Source organism: Vespa mandarinia, chromosome 13 (assembly GCF_050613455.1).
Source record: "Vespa mandarinia isolate Hongniang chromosome 13, ASM5061345v1, whole genome shotgun sequence".
In the NCBI taxonomy this organism is placed as follows: Eukaryota; Metazoa; Arthropoda; class Insecta; order Hymenoptera; family Vespidae; genus Vespa; species Vespa mandarinia.
In genome coordinates this window covers 2174333-2197500 of record NC_140822.1, presented here as the reverse complement: position 1 = coordinate 2197500, position 23168 = coordinate 2174333, and the positions used below count along the sequence as shown (strand labels likewise).

Below are 23168 nucleotides of genomic sequence, written 5' to 3'. Positions count from 1 at the left end.
CGGTGTTCTTTCATGTTGGATCATACTTCTGTTTGTCCCCCACGCGGGATCCTTTCGCGGGTTCTTTTTCGGACCACCTCATTCTCGTTCTCTCTCTCTCTCTCTCTCTCTCTCTCTCTTCCTCTTTCGACGAAGGTGAAAGAGGAAGAACAGTGAATGAAAAAAAATAAAAAAAAAAAAAAAAAAAAAAAAAAAAAGAAAAATAAAAAAATGAAAAAGAAGCCGGCATTGTCCTACCGGATCCTTGCAGAGATCCTAGCCGGCGGATGTGCGGCCTCGCACAAACGTAAAATCGCGTTCTTCGTTGCTTTTCTTTTTCGCTTTAGCTTCTCTTTCTCTCCATCGACTACCCTCGATCCTTCATGAATAGTCATGAAACGCGGTCCTCGCGAAAGTCGAAACTATATGAACGCGAAGTGGACCTCACACGAAGAAGACTCGCGATTTGTTCCTATCGATCCTTAGATGATCACCATTTCGATATTCGAAGATATCTATCTTTATGTTTATTTATTAAAAACTCTATCAACAAAAAAAAAAGGAAATATATATATATATATATATATATATATATTTATGCAATTATTTTCAAAAATTTTAATATTTCTCTAAAGAAAATAATTAATTTAATCGAGATTATCACGATTCGTTTCTTTGATTACTTTGAGCTATATAAATATTTATGAGAAATTTATAAACAAAATTTCTATTAGTGAGATGTAAGAAGAGCACGCTCTATTGCAAGTGATCCCAATGAATCGAATGCTAAAGCATTACTACTTCCATATGTACAAAAAGTTAGTATATTGTAAATAATAAATCAATAATAATTAATTGTAATATAGATTAGAAATGACAAACAAGCGTTTTATATCTTTAATATTTAATAATTGTATCAAAACGTATAAAAGACAATCGTAGAAGAGAGATCGATCACGAGAATTCGATCGATCGACACTCCTTGCGGACCACCCAACGACGAGATGGGCGTACTTTGGAGAAGCGTACGAGGCGGGACTTGCATGATTTCCGCACAAAAATCGCCTCTCACCGGCCGAAGAAGCAAGTCAGTTAACACAAGAAAACGCAACGTCGTCGCAAACGATGATTCCGACGCTTCTTCTTTCTTTTTGAAAACGATCGACAGGTTTCATCAATCAAGTCTTATCCCGTACTTTTTAACAAATGTAACTTTATCCAAATATTATACACTTTAATTGTTCGATTAAATAAAAACAAAAAGATAATAAAAGAATTCTTATAGAACGAACATTTATCTAATCATTTTTCTAATCTTATAAAACGTATATTGATAATTATAAAAGTGATCCTATAAATTAATTCAATCAATAAAATCAATCTCGTTATCATTGATCTGATCAAATCGAAATCATCGTTATGTTAAAACTAACTATGATTATTTCGTACGAATAAAAATATTTCCAATTATTATACAAATATTATAAATCGAACGATTTATTCTAACTAATAAAATTTTCTTCATTTTATCAATTCAATCATTTCGAAAAGCTCAATCTCAATGTATTTAGAAATAAACAAATATGAAAAGAAGTTTGGTAGGTCGAAGGAACAAACGTCAAAAGACATACATACATACATCAAGCCCATGTCTTTTATTCGTCCAAGTAAAAGCGTAGACCATAATGCAATCGGTCCCATGCCCATCACGAAGCATCGAGGTCCGGTGCCTCGTACCGGACGATGCGGTATGCGTAGGAGAGACGTGATCCTTTGATCCTAAGCCGCTCAACGACGTGCGCGCGTACGAGTCTGGCCGGACCAGTATTAAACACGCCCGTTTACGAGTTTACGCGCCACGCGGCTCGAATTCGGCCGAGAACAGACGAAACAAAACGAGAGTCACCTCGGCCTTAGCCTGGTGAAAGGTCGTCTATGGAAAACAGAACGTTTCTTTTTTCTTTTTTTGTTTTGTGCCTCGTTCACTTCGAACACAATGAGAATACAATACGAACCGGTATACATATATTATCACTAACATGAATTTCGAAAATTTTTAATGTTTCAAATTCTCTCATGGCAAATGATTTAATTATTATTATTGTATACAATTCTTACTAATGTTTAATAAATAAATAAATAAATATATATATATATATATATATATATATATATATATATATATTACGAGCTTCTTTTATCATTCTTTAATAATCTGAAATAACTTTGGACTAATTTGTTAGATTCCAATTAGATCAAACCTTTCTCATCTTGTTCCTAAAATGACCTAACAATAAGAAATATCTATCCATAGAAGAAACTAAGATATATACGAGGAAAAAGTAACACGTTTGCGATTAGTTAATATCGGAAATGGGTGTTTGGGAAGCGAGTAGAAAGAGAGATAGATAGATAGAATAGATAAAATAAGAAATCTCTAAGGATAGGAGGAACGAAGGGACGAAAGCAATCAAGATGTATTTCCATCGTAGAAGAGTCTTGGGCTCCTGTTGGCGTGACGGCTAAGAGATTACTTACTTGACCTAATACCTCTTGGCTGGTTGCATCGGTGGGCTCTCGCTCGGTTACACAAGCCCTGCTAATCTATTCTACCCATCGATCCTTCCACCACCACCTGAGACACACGCCTAGAGGATCCTTTCAACGAAGGACAAGGATGAACATCTCCCTCGTCGCGTACTTACAACCCGACTCGTGTCCTCCGTCGGCCCGACGCGTCTTTCGAGATAAAGAAACGTGACTCCTCGTGTCGGACTCGATCTTTAACGGATCCTTCCACTTGAAATTCTAACTTTCAGCAACAACTTCCAAATGATAGATCATCATCCTTTAAACCAGAGATAAGAATATCTTTATACCGATCTAAAATAACATCCTCCTTCCAGCCCGTTCGAACTCATAATTATTACTAATCAAAGATTCAGTTATCTTGAAAACAAATTCAAATTGTATATTTTAAACATTTATTGTATCATATCAAGACACTTAAGAAGATTTCTATAATCGTCCAGGCAACATCTAATCTTCTGTTTCTGCTTTGGCAAACGCGTCGAGCCAGCCGTGTGACATAGATCATCGTATCTCTTGGTGAAATCGGACCGACGACGTAGGTACATACGTTTAACGTTCGAGAGTGAGAGAGAAAACCAAGACACGCATATAGAGTCCGTTGAATGCAAGCGAGACGAAAGGTGAACTCGGAAGAAAAAAAAAAAGCAAGAAAAAGAAGAAGACGAAGAGAGATGGAAGAAGAGTAAAGGACTATGTCGTTGCTAGTGAAGCTCGTGAGGAACTTGCAAAGGGTGCTGTTAGTGTGTGCGAAATAGAGAGAAACATAGAGAGAGAGAGAGAGAGAGAGAGAGAGAGAAAGAGAGAGAGAAAGAGAGAGAGAGAGAGATGGAGGACAGTTCAGTGTTATCAGATCGAGGGCGGCTTCCGAGGCATGCTCAAAGTGCTAGGCTAACCGACCGACACGACTCTCGACGTTCCAGCGAGTTGCCCAGGTCGGTCTCTGCGAGAACAGCCGATTCTAGCCCGCCTCATTACCGTAATTAGCCCCGGAACCTCGATGCTGATCTCACTGTAGTATCTCTACAGGCAAACGACTCCCGTTGGCTACTAAAACTGCATCCTGAAAGAGACAGAATCGCGCTAATCCAGAAAAACACTTGCCCACCTAGCAAAGAAACTTTATTTATAGCATTCAGATGGTCGACCTGTCCCAATCCTTTACATCATTTATTATATCTAATATTTAAATAAATAATCTAATTTAATATTCGTCAAAATGATCTAAACTAAAGTTTTTTGAAATGGAACAAGATATATCTTGTACTTTGATCGATTAATTTCATAAATATCGAGAAGCCGTGCTATTGCGAACAGTTCTCAAGTTAGCATGATGTCGAGGTCGCGATGCCGATCTGCGAATAGACTTAAACGAACGGTCGTTTCTATTTCCGAGCTGGAGCGGATGAGAAGAGAGACGAGTGGAAAGACGTTGTACTAGAGATGAATGTTACATCACGAAGATGTTTTAACGAAAGAGAGAGAGAGAGAGAGAGAGAGAGAGGAGAGAGAGAGAAATAGACGAGGAATGGAATAGATATACATGCATACGTAAGAACACGAGCAGATCGGCAGATGCAAATAACAACGATGACGATTAGCGTCCGGTGACCCAACGACCCCTTACTCGGTGGTCCAATTTGCGGCTGCTTTGTCCAATTATTCGCCATTAACCACTAGCAATGCTGCTCTCGCTGGCGCAAGACTCCTACGCTGTGTTTCCATCCGCCCTCTTACTGAAAGCTTACCGAAGCACCCTTTGATTCTTTTCTCTCTCTCTCTTTCTCTCTCTCTCTCGTTCTCTAAAAAGTCGAAACCGTCAGATTCTACTTTCGATAGGTAGAGAGTCGAGATTACGAACGACAGGGCGAACGCGTAATACCGGTCGTTTCGACGTGACCCCTTTGCTTAACCGGCACTCTCGGAGGAAACGTGGCCGGCCATACGACGGCGATTTGCATGCGAAAATAAGCAGTTCAAGAGCTCGAGTAGAGGTAATCGCGATCGATCCTTTTGAAAAGTTCTCTCTCATTTTCTTCTTTCTTTTTTTTTTTTTTTTCTTTTTTTTCTAATACGGCTTTATTCTTGAATTTAGTTTCTCTAATATCACTTGAAATATTAAAAAAAATTCACAACGATGATTTATATCTTTTTGCAAAATTTTATCTAGAATAAAATTAAGTGAGAATAATTGGAATTAACAGTATTCTTGAGTCAGTACGATAAAAAAATATATATATAAATAAATAAATAAATAAAAAAGTAGCTAAAATAATCCAACTTAGAAATTGAGTAATTCTAAATTTAAATGTTCCCTCAATCTTAAACATTAAAAAAAAAAAAAAAAAAAAAAAAAAAAAAAAAAAAAAACTCGGATAGAGGATGATCCACCAGCATCCCTCAAATCCTATCACAAATTTCAGCCATCTCTGAGAAAACGAGTAAAAGAAGAAATAAAGAAATAAATAAAGAAAGAAAGAAAGAAAGAGAGAAGGAAGGAAGGAAGAAAAAGAAATAAGAAGAAAATAGGAGGAGGAGGAAGAGGAGGAGGAAGAGGAGGAGGAGGAGGAGGAGGAGGAGGAGAAGGAGGAGGAGGAGGAGGATGTTGCAGAGATCCACGCTTGGCCGGATAACGTCGGAGGTAAGAATTCCGAGAATTCCGGTCAATTTTAACGGCGCAGGCGCCAGGACTCCGTGAGTCTTGAATGAGCGACTGGATATGGTCATGGAGGCCCACTGAGCTAACAAGGTGGGCCCGCCTCGCGTAATGACAGGTTTCGCACGGGGTCCCGCACTTATTGCCTTTTATTTATTTTTAATCTTTCGCCAGCAAAGAGAAACGAAGAGACGAAGATGAACGAAATGGATAGACACTCTCTCTCTCTCTCCCTCTCTCTCTTTCTCTCGCTCTCTCTCTTTCTCTCTCTCTCTTTCACTCACACACACACACACACACACACTGACGGACGGACAGTTCGCTGTGTATCGCAGGAGGCAAGGGAACAACATCCGGGCCCAAGGGCCCACCACCAACACGTGAGTCAACTTTGAGAGACGTGGGCGCGCGCGCGCGCGCACAACTTCGCGATTCATTAGTTTTATTGGTTTAGTCGACGAACCGTCGATTAAGGACCCATCTTCGCGATTCCTTCGGATTTATGAGCCTCTCTTTTGTCAGCCTGACTTCTACCATTTGACACTTTCTTCTGTCTTTCTTTTTCTTCCTCATTCTTCTTTCGCATTTCTCACATTTGAATTTTCATTAATTTTTATTAGTTGATAAAACATGAAAAATCTTTTTCTCTTCGCCACTGCATCACGTCATCTTCATTTTTTTCTTCTTCATCATCATCTTCATCATCTTCATTTTCTGATGGTTCTTTATTATTCCTCCTCCTCTTCTTCATCTTCTTCTTCTTATTATTATTAGACGGCGTCGTCCCGTCGGGTAATTTAAGCTTTCAATTTACGAACTCTCTTCGTTCCACGTTAATTGTTCTTTTTTTTAAGAGAAGAGATTTTAAATCTCTTGCGGTAGGTCATCCTTTCTTATTACAGTTATCAGCGATCAATGAAATTATTTCCACGTAATGTTTGAGAAGAGAAAGGAATAATATTGAAATTTTTGTAAGAAAAAATTTCAAATAAATTATAAATAATTGACAAAATTATTTCAATATAATATTCGAAGGGATGAGAAAAGAGAGGCTCTATCTTGCGTGAGTTGAAAAAAAGAATAACGATCAAATTGAAAGATGTCCTCGAATCGATCGATAGTCCTCACGTTTAACGATTTCGTCGACTTCGGACGAACGCGTTCTTTAACGACATCACCGAGCTGAGGAACCACGAGCAAACGTATAATCAACACATTTTTATGTTCCATGGAGGAGAAGGAGGAAGAGGAGGAGGAGGAGGAGGAGGAGGAGGAGGAGAAGGAGGATGACGACGACGACGACGACGAAGGAACTCCGAATGGTCCACAGCACGGCTGCTGCTGATGCTGCCGTTTTTTTTCTCGCGAGAAGCAGTGAGAAAGTAAGAGAGAAAGAGAAAGAAAGAGAGAGAAAAAGAGAGAGAGAGAGAGATATATAGAGAGAGAGAAAGATAGCAAACAAAATTACTCGACCACCTTGGGCGCCAGCACGGCCGTCGCACGCGGAGGGCAGCTCCTCTCGCAATTTGCCAATCCAGGCCCAGCCCAAACCATGGATCCCTCATTTGCATTTTACGATTTTTCGAAGTGAAATTAACGCGGCGCCTACCTCGTGCGTGCCTCTTCCCATTCATCCTTTTTCTCTTTTTCATTTTCTTTATCTTATTTTATTCTCCCTTTCATTCTCTCTTTTTCTATCTTATTCCGTCTCCGTGTTTATATCTATCTTTCTCTTTCTCTTTCTCTCTCTCTCTCTCTCTCTCTCTCTCTCTCTCTCTCTCTCTCTCTCTCTCTCTCTCTTCCGGTTTCATTTTTTTAACACGACGACTCGACTATGAACGAATAAGAAAAACAAACAAACGAATTACTTAAGACAAATGTTTTCTATTTGTTTACACGCGTTTCGAAGAAATTTTTATATATATTTAATAATTATATATAATAATACTTTGTACTTGTATAATAACGAGATAACAGTGAAATGAATTATTCTTCTAATTAACTAAGTTTTTCTAAATCTAACGCAGAATATTTAACTCAGGATATATTTCCTGATTAATATTTGTCTCAAAGATTATATTCCCCATAAAAAAAAAATATATATATATACATATATAAAATGTTTAGAATCCAATACACGCATTTTATCAACCACTATTGTAAGAACAATAAGTTCAAAGTAATAACGCAATTGTTACCTTCAAACGACGCTTATGTTATCGTGAAAAAATGATCTGAAACAGACAAGACTTATTTGTTAGTCTTAATATAAATTAAAAAAATAGATAGAACAAATCGATGGTTATACTAGAATAAAAAATTCAATCAATACGTAGAAGATGATGAACTCTAAAAAATAAAAAATCTCTATAAATATGGATACTTATATATACACTCTGATGATTACTGTATTTGAAGTGCAAATGTTAATTATTAAATTGTATTTAATGGATTCTTCTTTCACTTGACCAGTAGTGGATTGAAGATACCCGAAAAGAATTTTGTCCATTTTTTTTAATATAATCTGTACATTCCGAACATGTACAAATTATATTTCTTATCAACTAAATAAATATTATCGTTAACGTATCATTAACAAATTCTAAATTTAAATTAGAAGCTTAATTATTGCACTTGACAATTGGCCAACTTTGTCGATTTGATCATAAACTTAAAATAACTATTCTTTATAATGATCTTAGAATTAATATATTCCTGCAACATGCAGTATACTTTATTTATATATTAATATTTATAAATTAATTATATAATTATATATATATATATATATATATATATATATATATATATATAACTATTCTTCGTTAATATCAATTCTATATAAAATGTATACTTTTGTTTCAGTGTCTTCCTTTTAAACATAATTAAATATAGAGAAACGTGAAAAAAAAAACATAAATGAAATAAAACAATTGTAAAACATTCTATAAAAATATAAACAATAAAATTGCATTGTTTTCTAGAAAAAAAATGCAATTTTATTATAAGTCGATTAATTTGAGAAATAAAAAGCAAAACCAAAAATTATAATCCAGATCGATGAAATAGTCCTGAAACAAATGCTAAAAACGATTAGAAATTGAATTTAAAAATAACATTACAATAATAGGCTGAATACATTACTATAACGATTTGATTTACTCTGAAAATGCATGAACAAATGTATTAAGTATTTATAAAAATCATTCGACAAATTAATCATAGAATTAATACTTCGTATGGAAAATATTCCAAAGTTACTCAGAAAAAAATTTAATAATGCACAATATATTGTATTATATAATATATCATGCGATATACGAATACAAAACATCCTAAATAATTTCACTTTGTTTATATAAATACAAAAACGCAAATATGCAAAATTATTAATATACTTAATACTAAGATATCCCACGTGTATGAAAAATCTTTGCAAATGAATTAAAACTTCATATTCTAATACATGCAAAGACTACCAAGCAATTTAATATTGACATATATTGCAATGCACAATAATGTCAGGAAAATATGGGGAAGGAATTGGCATAATGGAAAATTATAAAATTTCCTGAAACTTTGTAAATAACCGAAGACGGAATATTTCATTATTGAGTGAAAATTATATACCGTGTCTTTTCCGGTTCCTACCTACTTAAAATAAAAAAAACATTCACACAGAAGTATACTACCTGCCTACCTATACCTATATTTATAAAAAAAAAAAATAGCAAACCATTCGTTCCAACACATACACTCCACGATTCTCTCACATACCGCCAGGGTGCAAAAGCCTAAACTAGAAAGTATGCCCCGGGGCATCTCTGACACCCTAGCTCAATCGCGTTTTTTCTAACTTATATACTAAGGGGTGTACGTACCAATTGCTGTAATCGACTGTCATGGCTAATAATTATTGCGTAAATGACTAAAAAAAAAATACTAGTACATACGAGTATTTGAAAATGAACAGAAAATCTGATAACTCTCATTATGAAAAATAACATTAACGATTATATGTTAGGTATATGGGATATGAATTTATATATCAGTTTATCGCAAATCAACGTATGATTCACCGCCTAAAACGCACACACAGGTGAACCGTACATCGTGCACAATCATTAGTACATGAACAGTCGCCAAAGGGATAACTTAAAACTAAACCCATACTAACTGTTTCTCATTCATACGAGTAACACCTGGGCACGCGAATAAATAAGAACGCAGAAAGTATGAGGAGAGGAAATGGGAATTAGTAGCTGAAAATCCTAATCTAAAAATTGATTAACTTGATCTAAGGTTTACGGGCTATGATTCTACAAGTCTCTTTCTTTGTTTAACAATGACTCTACTCGATAATATCATTTCAAAAGCAATGACACTATTGAGACTTTTCTTTTATTCAAATAAAATTGACTCAAATATTTAATTAATTCAACATGCAAAAATAATGAAAAAACCTCGGACGTTTCCGTTCAACAAGTGACTATTCTAATAAAGAAACAAGATCATGATCTATCACTTGTTATTCAGAATCTATCCGTCGCGTTTGTCTTCTTGCTCATTTGTAATACATGGTGTAAATGCAAAGCAATGTATATAACGTGTACCATATATCACGTGACTTTTTTTTTCAACGAAATTAAACAAATTAATGCCCGATTTCATCATTCATATCGCGTGCAAATAATAAACGAAGAAGTGTTCATTAATTGCATTTTTAAAATCAACGATACCGCAAGAAGACCCTTCTATCCTGAGCTAATATAAACAAACATGTTCAATATATAAAAACAATGAAATATAGAAACAATTAAAGAATTACCACTCGCGAGTAAATCCAAAAGAGGAATTACTCACGATCGTGCTCGTCCAATAATCTACAAGAAAAAATTACAACCAGTAACCCGTGTCGATTCGGACCATTCGTCCTCGACATGATGGGTACCAGAGGAACTTTAATTCATTCACATACTACTTATGAAGTTCTCTGATGGCTCCAAAACACTTGTCCTGTAGGTCGAATATCAGGGAGGGAGGGTGAGAGGAGGTGGTCGATTCCCGATAAACATTGCAATTGTTGTAAGGTGAATCCATCTTTCATGATGCACTGACTCTAATACGCGCATAAGTATGTTTATTATTTACGAAACAACACTGAATTTAATTCGCGAAACTTTATTGTTATATATAAATCGGTGCAACTGTTAAAAAGAAAAAAAAAACGAAACTTTGTACGAACAAACAATGACTCGAAAAACTGTCTGCATTGCACGCAGACGATACAAATGTGCACAATTTAAAAAATTAATTTATATCGCGTCTCACGAGAAAAAAATTTATATCGACGTACAAACACTGCTTCTACTTCGCGATTGTTTTATTTTTATTTTAACGATACAACACACGATTCATACGTTGCCCTTCGCGCACGATGGCAAAGATGATCTGTAAATAAGAAAAACAGAATTATTGGTAAAATTGTTATAATAAAAAAAATTGAAAAAAATATTGGTGAAATTTAAAAAAAAGAGAGATTTACTTACTTTAAATCTTTGTTGATCCTTGCACGATGAGCATCCTGCCCACCTCCAGAATGACGAAGATTTTTCTTTTGTTCAGCTGAAAAAAAAAAAGTTTCTTAATATCACTCATATAAAATTTACTTATAAAATTATCTAGATAACATTTGAATAAATAATTATTTGTAGCAGAATATTTATTTATCTTTGCACGATGAATATTATAACCTAGAATGATGAAGACACTTGTTTTATTTAAGACAAAAAAAAAAAATTATTAGTATCATTGACATAAAAAAAACCTTTGATATTATTGAGATAACTTATCAAAAGGAAATTGTCTTACCAGAGTTCTTGTTGAGTCATGCACAATGAGCTTTCTGCTCCGACAAGATGTTGCACACCAACAGAAATGTTAGAAAGATCCAGCATGTTAGAATATGAAGTATTTTAACCTGCAAAATGAATAGCCATGTTACTATAGAATAAGGTTATGTCAACATACATAGTATGCATATAAAGATATATATATATATATATATATATATATATACATATATATATATATATAAATATATGCATGGGTACATATAACTATAGTATCTGAGACAAGCGTATACATACATATAACTATGGCTTATGAGTGTGTGCACGTCTATGTGTGTATGCTGATGACGTAATCATATATATATATATAGATATAGATATAGATATAGATATATGATACATAACATATATACACAGGTATGTACGAAGATCGAATGGAAGAAATACGATCGCTCAAGATATATAAAATACGAAATTAACACGCAAAACACTATTGAAGGTCGACTCGCGAAAATAAAGGACGATAATTCGAGAAAATATATTACGTAATAGCTCCTTGGAATGACGCAATTAAGTCATTTTCTATTTTTGCGGATATTTCTTTACAAAAACGATAACATTACGTGCTAACACTCACACGTAGAAATGGAATTTTCCGCGATCGATTGACACATAGGAAGAAGTTGTACGTTCAAGAAAAATATATTAATTACCTGTAATTAAGAGGACGATAAAGTTTCCCTTCAACCTGTTAGTACACGCAGATTCAATATGGTGGCGTAGAGCCGGCAACTCCGGGGAATCCCATCGCGCATGCGCATTATGTCACATTCTATATGGCCGTCTAAAAATTTGTAATTTTTCGATCTATTATCGTAAAAAATCGAAACATGAAAAATCCGATATAGAGACATGAAATCTATTGGAACGTATAATTTTTCATTAAGAACTAAGGAAATTAATATCTGTAGTGGCCTATCTGTCGAGATAATACCTAAAACGAGGATTAAATATGACGGTGAAATAGTCCCCGAACAAGGCATCATATTTTCGATCAAACGCGATAATAATCCGTCTTGCGAACAATACCTCTAAGATATCGCAAGTTCGACAATCGATTTTCGTATTGGAAATAGATGCACATAAAGAAAAAATATGTTAATTACCTGCTATTATACAGACGACATATAACTCGTACTTCTTTGATCGGAGAGCATACCGGAAAGAGAAACCGCTAATTAGAACAACCAATGAGGGCTCAAAGTTGCGGTGTAGTTAATCTCTTGACCAATAGCGTTCTTCCGAATAATTTAATTAATTACGATTTATATGTTCGTTGTTATAAAAACATTATAGACATGATATTAACATATAAAAACCATTTCAATAAATAGTTTCTTAGATATGGTAACAAAATTAAATATATGAATAATCATGTTTGAAATAATAATCCCGAAAGTAATCATTTTGTACGATATATCATTACCGGAAGTAACATGTACTACTCGTTTAATTATCAAGGCCCCTAAACATTAGAATCGTAGATTTGATTGTATTTAAATCGATTAGTAAATTTCTTGTTGTATTTCTCTGAGATAATTAATAATGAAAACTGAACGAATTATTATTGTTGTTATTGACAGTAAGTAATTTTAATAATATCACTTAATTTGACGATTTAATTATTATAAATGCATGTTTTATATGTATTTAATTAACGAACGACACTTTCACGTATACTTTTTTTTTTTATCGATGATTATAAGATGCCGACATCTTTTTTAACGATTTCAATTAGAAAGAAATCGTAGAATAATAAATGTAAACGGAGCTACCGAATCGTTCTTGTTCGTCAGGCGTCGATTGAGACGTCAGCCTCGAAGCTCGAGCAGACGTTTCTTCGTCTTAGCTCTCGCAACAAATGCATCATTTTGAAGTAGTTGTCAGAGTAAGAAAGATAGAGTGAGAGAGAGAGAGAAAGAGAGAAAGAAAGAGAGAGAGAGAGAGAGAAAGAGAGAGGGTGTAGAGGATGCGTGACCAACGCGGTTACAGACTCACCAGACACGATTATATTCCCTCTATAATTGTGGAGCACGGAGTAGAGAGATTTCTTGGGGGGTCACGACGAAAAGAGAAAGAGAGAGAGAGAGAGAGAGAGAGAGAAAGAGAGAGAGTGAGTAAGAGAGAAATCAAGAGAAAGAGAGATAGAGAAAGAGAGAGAGAGAGAGAAGAAGCTGCTTGAAACAGTCTCGTGCACGAGCCTTGTCTCGCGAACTGCACCAAGCAGATTGAGATCTCCTCTCGCGTCCATTTCGAAGAGCTGTGATTACTTTACCCAGCCACGGATCACGATGGGATATTAATAACCCTGCACTAGTCGACCCTCTGCACTTGGACTCACCAACACCGTGATTGGTACTAATACTAGTATTACCTAGTACCAACGGTATCGAAGAGAACTCTCTGGATCGAGGCGTAATGGCCCCGCCATTACTACGCTCTCGCTAACGTTCATACTCGATTCTCTTCGTTATTGCATATACGAGAGAAGGTGTATAGGTAAATGTCTGTAGTAAGTACTGCTAAGCTTGGTGGTCTCTGCTCTCTCTCTCTCTCTCTCTTTCTCTCTCTCTCTCTCTCTCTCTCTCTTCCTCTCTGTGTCTAACTTTCATTTTTTTTAATTTTTTTTTCCAGCTATCTAATGACCATGGATGGAACAACGAAGGTGTGAGCCAAAATCAAGAAAGATTTCGTACGATTGAAGTAAGTATTTCTTAATTTAAGATTAAATTATTTCAACGAAAAGAAGTTCTTTTCTTTTTTTTCGTTCATAATAAAATTTTTAATATATTTGATAATGGTACTATGATACATCATGTAGTATTATTAATATATATATTAGAAGAATTTTTTATCGTTTAAATATCATTGTCATAATTGACGACTGGAAATCATTTTGACATGATTTCTTTTTTCTTCTTCTTTTCTTTCTTTTTTTTTTTTTTTTTTTTTTTCGTGCAGATTTACATCATTGCCGAGATAAGTACCGCGTAACGAGCTTGACTCTTGGAGGTGCTCGTAGAGACGGTCGTTCCTTTGGTCACGAACAAACTGAAAATCTCCATCATCCTCACGAAAGGTCTCTCTCTCTCTTTCTCTACCTCTCTCTCTTTCTTCTCTACTGCTCTCCCTGATACTTACTTGCCGGTGGTCTCTTACCAAAGGAGTCGGATCATGGGCAGCTTCAAAGAAAGCGATCCATCGATCGTTAGAGATCCCACCGATTTCTCTCATATTATTTATCTTTTAGAAGGAAAAAAAGATGATCTTCTTCTTCGTTACAGTGTTCAAAAAAGGCTTAACTTAGTCTGAAGCAACATAGTTCAGTCATATCATCAACAATTTATTAGGCAATATATTACCGTAGTATTGCTTTTCAATCTAATTTCTAATTGTTTTAATTGATTATTTTTATTTGTATTATTATTTAAATCAAAATACGTGCGCACGATATATGGATTGTATTATACAATGAAGAAATTTTCTAATTAATTTTATTCGCGAATCTAAGAAGAAATTCTTTCGATACCGCGTGTCATTTGTGATTTCGATCTGTATCTATCACCGTGGCAATAAATTAGATACTGGTTTTATGATAGGAAACTAGAACGAAACAGATTCGTTTCGGTGGGTATCTTTTGTGGGTAGAATAAGAATTCAGATACCACAGTGAACAATAATATTGGTCTTGTTTGAATCTCCCTTTTCCAAATATCTTTTATTACCCCACTCTAGATTTATCCTAAATCTATAAATGTCACTATGTAGTTATTAATATTTATGCGCTGTGTTGAAATTTTTAGATAGATATTTTTGAAAATTCGTATGTTTCGGTAATTTTCGTATGATTGTAAAAGTAATCTAATAGCAATTTTATTTGATGTTGTTTTGATCTAATTTTTCACACAAACAACAATATTACGATAATAATCATTGACACTATTCTCAAATCTCAAATCTCTTTGTTTCAATCGACAAAACGTTCGTAGATTAATTTACGAATATATGTAATTTTACATACAAAAGCTATTGTATGTATTTACATTTAATTATTAACATTTCTTGCATAACTAAATATTATAAACTTAACATTGATTTACATATCTAAAAATGTTGAAAACATTTAAAAAATTATATATATATATATATGTTCTTGAAAGAAAAGAGCCAGAGATTATTATTGTGATAAGAAACATAGGAATAGCCAGCTTATCACGGATAGGAAAACTATGAATTCTGGGTGAATTCATAGACGGATAGGAATGTGCAATATTGCTGGCAGTCTGTCACACATTCGATTCGGTCAGACGAGGGCGCGATACCGAGATCCACCCCAAGCATCCCTTGAAACCACCCCCTCTTGTTTTATTACGTGCATCCTGCTTCGTTGCCGCCATCACCAGTACTTCTACTAGCACAACCATCACTACCACTACCACTACTGAGAGAAACCCTCTCGTACTAACCCCCCATAGATGCTATGGTATCGAACAATAAAGTACGGGCCGTTTGGGATTTGTCGAGCGCGTATTAATCTCGTCGTATTTATGTCGACGTGGAATAAGAGCTATGTGACCCGCCGACAGAATTCGAATCGTGGCTCCTGTCTTTTTCTCTTCTAATGTATATGAAACGTCGTGATAAAATGAGAAAGATTAGACCTTTATCGATAGACTATTTTTATATTTTATTTATAGGATTAATCATATACACTGTTAATTACTTGTAAGATAATTAAATAAATCAATATGATCATATAATACCAATATTACTTCATCGTTCTATGATTATCATTAAATCATAGAGATTGATTGGTAAATAGTGCGAATGAATATGCGTCATGATTAATAAAGATTTCGTAAATACATAGTGTACAAATTAATTAAATATTTTACAATGTCATCTTCTTGAATTATTTGTTGTAGGTCCGTTGATTAATTCGTAATGAACATGTTTGATGAACTAATAATATAAGCGATCTACTTAATTCATTAAAATATAATGATAGTACAATTAAATAAAGAGATTTGTAAATAAATAAATGATCTCATTCTAATGGCCTGTTATTAGCCAATAAGAACATTTATTGAATTAAAACGGTCTTCTTTCAAATAGCTATGATGACTCTGAAGTTATATCAAATACTTCATTTCTTTTTTTCCTTTTTCATTTATTTTTCAAAATACATTTCGAAATTTTTCAAATGAAATCAGAAATGTCAAAGAGAATTTTTTATGTCCCATGAAATATACATTAACTTTATACTTTTTATCTCGCAATTACTTAATGTAAATAAATCATAGTCCGTCTCGTAATTGCCTTTCTAACGAGTACTCCAAGTTGAAATGTAAATCGCGTTTCTCGTTTACCGAATTGTCGTTTGATCTTCAAGTTGTTCGTCTAACGACCGGACGAGGCTAGAATCGAAACTATTCGATCGAAGGACGATCTCGTAATATATTTTTACGTGACAAGCTTACTTCCTCTTTTTTTTCTGTTTTTTTTTTTCTTTTTTTTTTTTAACAGAAAAAGAAAAGATCTACTAAAATTTGTTCATCTTCTTTGAGAGAGAAAGAAAAAAATAAATGCACTTGATTAATCTCAATCGTTTTAATTGTTGTAACTCAAAACAGAATTAATATAATTGCTCATAGACCAGCGCTCATATTAAAAATTATAGACATATTATTTGTTAATAAATGATATGGATTAAAAAAGTTGTACGTTTCTTTTTTTTTTTTGTAGGTTTTCTTTAGTATCTCTATAAACAATAAAATGTATCAAATTTGGTTAATATTTGAAACGATCGTCCTCGATCTCATCAGTCTATTCTCGAAAGGATTTTTGAAAGTCAGGGAAGAAACGTGATTCGAGCTCATTCAACGAATGTCCTCGCCAGAAAAAAAGCCCTCGGCCGGTTGAAAAAATCACGCATTTGTATTCCGCAGAGATTTTTCAGCGGCGGCTGGACAGTTTTCTCATTTCGTTTATGGCCGGCTATAACATAACTCCGGACCTACTACTACCATGACTGCAAACTATACTACCACATAACCATCAGCAACGGCAACACCAAACATTAGTGTTATTTTAGGCTAGCTAATACTATATTATATTATATATAACGTTTCAAACTAATCATATATCTAGTAATATTTTATTTTGTAACAGAACAAGAAAACATTTATGACGATCGAAATAATTAATTGTTATACGATTTATTAAATCTATAAAATATTGGATTAATTTAAATTTGATTCGTTAGACCTGAAATTTGATTAATTTAAGATAGTTTGAAATAACATCGATAACGAATGATTGTCTAGTCTCTACGGGATAAGAAATTTTTTTTTAATCCTTTATAGAAAAAAACGGGTGAATAAGGCAAAGATCGAGATAGTAGACAGGTTCACGCTAAATGGCGGTCAGACGAGGCATGTCGCACGCCGTGGGGTGTCCTGTTCAAAAGTGCCGACTCCTTTGCCCTTCTTCCTTTCTTCTAAACTTTTATCCAGTCTTTTATTCCATCTACCGATTCGTCTAACTTCTAACTAGCTTTGTAGAAATCCATGATATTCTAATGTCACTCGTTATATCACACATTCTCTCTCTCTCTCTCTCTCTCTCTCTATTTTTATTTATTTTTAATTTTATCCATCTCATAAAATCGCACAGATAATATCTTTATGGTTAAAGAAAATTTCTTATATGCTATCATAGATATTATTGTAATCACTTATATTTCTTTTTTTTTTTTTTTTTGAATTAAACGTAGTTGTTTTTATTTAAGAACAAAATTTTTATAAGATTTTGTGATTAAATTTGTTGTATCATACTTAACGTATCGTAAGATAAATTTCATAAAATGTGAAACGTAAAATTTCAATAATTTTATGCATTTAAATTGAACGATATAATAGATAAAATTAAGTATAATAAATGATTTATCGTAGAAATTTTAAATTTGTTGAACATTTTAATGTTTAGTTTCTTTTTAATATGAAATTGAGGTTACAAACTCCCCAAGGAAATAATCGTTCACCTTCCTTTGTTCTTTTTACAAAAGAACGCAGGAAGAATGATAGGAAAAAATAATCCGTAGCCCGATTAAAAGATGTATTAACCATCCGGGCATACTGTCGATGCTCGAACAATGCTAAAGCTCTCTATGGATATACGAAGCAGATTATGCTTGCCATTAGCGAGGCCAGCAGCCATTCTGGTTACGAAACTATCAAATAATAGACGAGAACTGTACGGAAATAGCATTTCCGTTATAATGCATATTTTATTTTGTTTATAGTTAACTTAATTAGAGGGGAAAAAGGAAGATGAAGAATTATGCAAAAAATTTATTAGTTCAAACGACATTAATTCTTTTTAAAAAATAGTACCAATGACAAAGTGAAACGTGACATCAGATTCGTTTACTTAAACATTTCTAAATTCGTTCAAAATCAAATCAAATAAATAATAAATAAATAATTTTAATAGTATGCGTTTAAAACTAATTATTAACTATTAATGAATTATGGCAAATTTATATAATAACCAATCTTTTTTTCTTTTTTTCTTTTTTTTTTTTTTTTATAGATAAGTACTAATAACCGTAAAAATGATCTAAAAATATTTTCTAAATAAAAGGATTTACACTTAAGTAACTTTTGTCATTACTGATTTAATTTTATGACAAAATATATCAAATTATATTGTATAAACAATATTTTTTAATTAAACATCGTTAACTTTCAGTAATTATAGTTAACTATAGCACATAAGGAAACTAAATAAACGAAGAGAGGGAATTTGAAGTTTCGAGGGAACAGAAAACGCATCTTGTTTTTATCTTTTCCCTCGATAACTTCTTTCTATCTTTCTCTCTTCCTCCTCACTTCCGAGTCGTTTAACAGAGTAGCCCTCTTTCCTTCGAACAAGAAGGAGGGCTCGTGATCGATCGTCCACGCGAAAGATCCTGACGGATAGAAGGATGAAAAGGGAAAAGCTGCTGGGAAAAAGCATCGAACTGGACTCGTAAAAAATGATTTTTTTTTCTTTTCTTTTTCTTTTTTTTCTTTTGTTTTATTCTTTAAGCTAATAGTTAATATGCAAATGATGCATGTAGGATCATATGAATTTCTATTACAGATTAAAAAAAAAAAAAAAAAAAAAAAAAAAAAAAAAAAAAAAAAAAACGAAAAAAAAAACTTTTGTTTTACATAATATACAATTTATACGAATGTAATATTATATAATATCTAGACGATATATATTATATAATATTACATATAATATTTTATGTTATAAAAGGAAGACGGCAATTATAATAATACTATAATTAGCAATAAATATACATAACCTGTTTTAGATTAGAATTCAGTTTTTTTTTTGTTTCATTGCATTTTTATTTTTCAACAGTTCTCGAAACAGGAACGTATTTGATAGTACAAGATCGTTCGTTAATTGAACGTAATTTAGAAATGACCGTAAGCGGACTATGTCATCGGAGAAGAGAACGAGGACGGAGTTGACTCCTTACGCAAGCGACTGTTCCCGCGAGAGAAGCGGAATCGTAATTAAAACGTAAGCGGTAACGAGCAATTAAACGAGGAAGCGATGGCGAGAGTCGTATGCATCTATCTATGCATGTATGTATGTATGTATGACGTTCTGCAACTTCCTTTGATCGGCAGTACTCCGACTGAATTTCAATTTTCTTTTCTCGAAGAGAAAAAAAAGAACGAAAAAGAAAAAAAAAAAAAAAAAGAATAAACAAATGCTCTCTCGACGATTGAATTTTTCTATTTTCGTCTTTCTTTATCTAATTTGGATTTTTTTCTTTTTTTCCTTTTTTTTTTCTTTTTTTTTCCATAACTGTGGTAACACGAGGGGCAAGGGGGAGGGGGTGGGAAATAAAATGTAGTCTTTCAAACGGAATAGATAACAATGTTCAACTCTCAATGGAAAATTGTCGGCGTAACAAAGGCGTAACAATGACGATGTGTCTGTCACAAATGAACAAAACAAAACAAAACGAATTGAAACAAAACAAAACAAAACAAAAAGAAAATAAAAATATAAATGAAAAAGGGAATCCATTGTATACGCGAACGGATAAGCGATAGAAAAAAGTTCAACTAATGCTGCTTCAATCGTTTTTCAATATCGCCGCGTTATACAAACTCGAAACATGCTATCACTGTGATTCCTATTTTATTTCGTTTATTTTTATATTCTCTGAATTCTTTCAATTTTCATTTACGCGCCTCCGACACTTTTTCTTTCTTTTTCCTTTTTTTTTTTTTGTTTTATTTCTTTTTTCTTTTTCTTTTACTCAAAGAAAAGAAGAATTCGATCTTCGTGTAAACGTGGCAAAATTAATTTATTTGCTCATAAATATACATTACATCTGAACGAACTTTATGAGAGATAAAAAACCAAAGGTTAAAAAAAGAACGAAAAAAAAAGGAAAAAAAAAAAAAAAAAAAAAGAAAACAACATTAATCCGATGAAACTAAACTCACGTTCGGCCAACAAAATCCAATCTTTCTGATATATCAGGAAAATACTTTGATATACGTATATACATCGAATAATATAATCAAGAGAGGAGGAATGGTGATGGGGGAGGGAGAGGGGAAAGGAACGAAAGAAAGCTCACGAAATTAGAATAATAGAGTATAAGACCCGATCGATCTCGATCGTTCTTTCGATCGTTAATACGACTTGGCCGAGTGGAAATGGACCTTCTCTCTCTTTCTCTCTTACGTACATACATACATGCATACGTACGTACATACATACATACATAAATAGATGCATACATACGTGCATACATGTATACATATATACATACACATAAGAAAGAGGGAAAGAACGATGACATTCGAAGAGAAAACGAGCTACGAGATACGTGAAAGGAAGAAGCTTCGAGAAACGAAAGAAAAAGAAAGATAGAAAGCAAGGGAGACAGAGAGAAAGAGAGAAAGAGTAAGAAGGGGTGGCGAAGAAACGAGGGAAGGAACGATTCGGAATCAGATATTATCTTTGACGAGGTTGCTCCGGTGGAAGGGAGAAACCGAGGGGTCCTTTCTCGGTGCCTCGCGCCAAGATACGGATCTCCTTGGCGCCACCGTCGGGGCCCTTCCAGAGACCAAGAGAGAAAGAAAGAGAGAGAGAGAGAGAGAGAGAGAAAGAGATAGAGAAACGGTCCCCTCTCGTAAGTCCTTTCCACGAGGCCTCATGGTCGGCCTTACTATCGAAAAGACCGCCTTCGAGGGGCCTTAAACGCGGTTTAAGCGTAACCGATACCTCAGCAGGGGGTCACTATTCTCTTTCTCTTTCTTTCCTTCCTTCCTTCACTATTTCAGTCTCTTTCCCCTTTTCCTATATCTTTTTCGTTTCTCTTTCTGTCCTTTACATTTTGTTTATCCTCCTGTCTTTTTCTATCCCGTTCGTCTTTCTATCTTCCTTTTGTAATTCCTTTTATTGTCTTTTCCTCGTTCATTCCTCTCTCTCTCTCTCTCTCTCTCTCTCTCTCTCTCTTTCTCTTTCTCTCTCTCTTTCATTTTCGTTCATCTTTCTGTCTTTTCCTTCTACGTTCCTCTTACTTATTCTTTACTAAACAACGCGCGGTAGAAGCTTTGAGAAGCCGCATGGTTGTTCGTAAAGGGGAAAATATGAACGCAAGAGTTGTCTATTGGTTTATAGTGATTAATAGGCTCTTAACTGAGACAGGGATAATGTTCCTCGTTGGTGGAAGGAATGAGAAAGAGAAAGAAAAAAAGAGAGATAGAGAAAGAGAGGGAGAGAGAGAGAGAGAGATTTGTGACGGCAAAGCTAATCCATGAATGACTCGAATCTGATTTTCTTTCAAGATTTCTCATGAAAATTATTTATTTACTTACGTACGATAAAAACGATGAACGATAGAAAAATTGAAATTATTAAAATTGAAAAAAGAAAAGAATAAAAAAATTTGATATGTATTAATTTTTTGTTACATATGATAAAAACGATTAGATACTTAATTAAATTCATATATTAAATTCTGAGGAATGCGAACTTTTACAAAAGGATTCCAAAACGAATTAGAATCATTGTACTCAAGTATTAAAGATTCTTTCTCTCTTTCTTAGATAGATGAAGGTAGCCACAGAAAGGTGCCGGTCGATGGGTGTAAACTCGAGATAGGAAATCTCCTGTCCTCTTGGAGACGAAATCTACCGACTCCTGCAAGTTCTCTCTCGACCGTCACCGTCTTCTCAAGCGGCTTTTTAATTATCCAAAGGCTAAAGACAAAGGTTCGTGTTCAACGGCACTCGGTCCTTCAGGTAACGCCTCGTCAAATTCGTTTCTTTTCTATTTTTTTGTTTTTTAAGACAAGAGAATGTGAAAAGGCTGACGTTTTTAAACTATATATATATATATATATATATATATATATATATATATATATATATATATATATATATGTACATCCCAATGTTTTTTAATCTTTGATCAAATCTAATATTTTTTCATTCAACATTTTTGTATTTCTCCGAATCAATTTTTGTTCACTAATAATAATTCTTTTTACAATAATTTAAAGCTCATATAATGATGACGATAAGTAATACAATTCTTTACTGTGGTAACCAATTTTTTTGTTCTTTATCTTTTTTTTTTTCTTTTTTCTTTTTCTTTTTTTTTCGTGTAAATGTTCGATGTGGTGTAATAAATGGTAAAAGATAAGAATGACAAACGATGACTTTGCCGATGATTCTTCGGATGAAGAGGGACAAAGATAAAGAGAAAATGGTGAAGAATAGACACAGAATGTCGATAATCTTTACGATCAGTGTCCAATAGTAATTTCGAGTGACACATTTTTCAAAAAGTTACCATAACCCCTCGTTGTACCCTTATTAAGGGATAAAGAACAAGACAAAAGAACCGAGTCCTTTCGGTTTAGAATACGATGGTACGATGACAGGAAATATTTACAACGTCATTCCGGACTAAATCTCTTCTTCTCTTTTTCTCTTTGTCTC

At 33.8% G+C, this 23168-nt stretch overlaps 1 protein-coding gene across 1 annotated transcript; it reads left to right on the top strand.

Annotated features, from left to right (window-relative positions):
• Positions 1-13472: 13472 nt before the first annotated feature.
• LOC146872582 (uncharacterized) lies at positions 13473-22925 on the top strand. The gene is made up of 4 exons (XM_085661096.1): positions 13473-13648; positions 13771-13839; positions 22272-22466; positions 22866-22925. Exons 1-4 carry the CDS (start codon positions 13640-13642, stop codon positions 22923-22925), a joined length of 333 nt encoding a protein of 110 aa, XP_085517222.1. The 5' UTR covers positions 13473-13639.
• Positions 22926-23168: the final 243 nt, after the last annotated feature.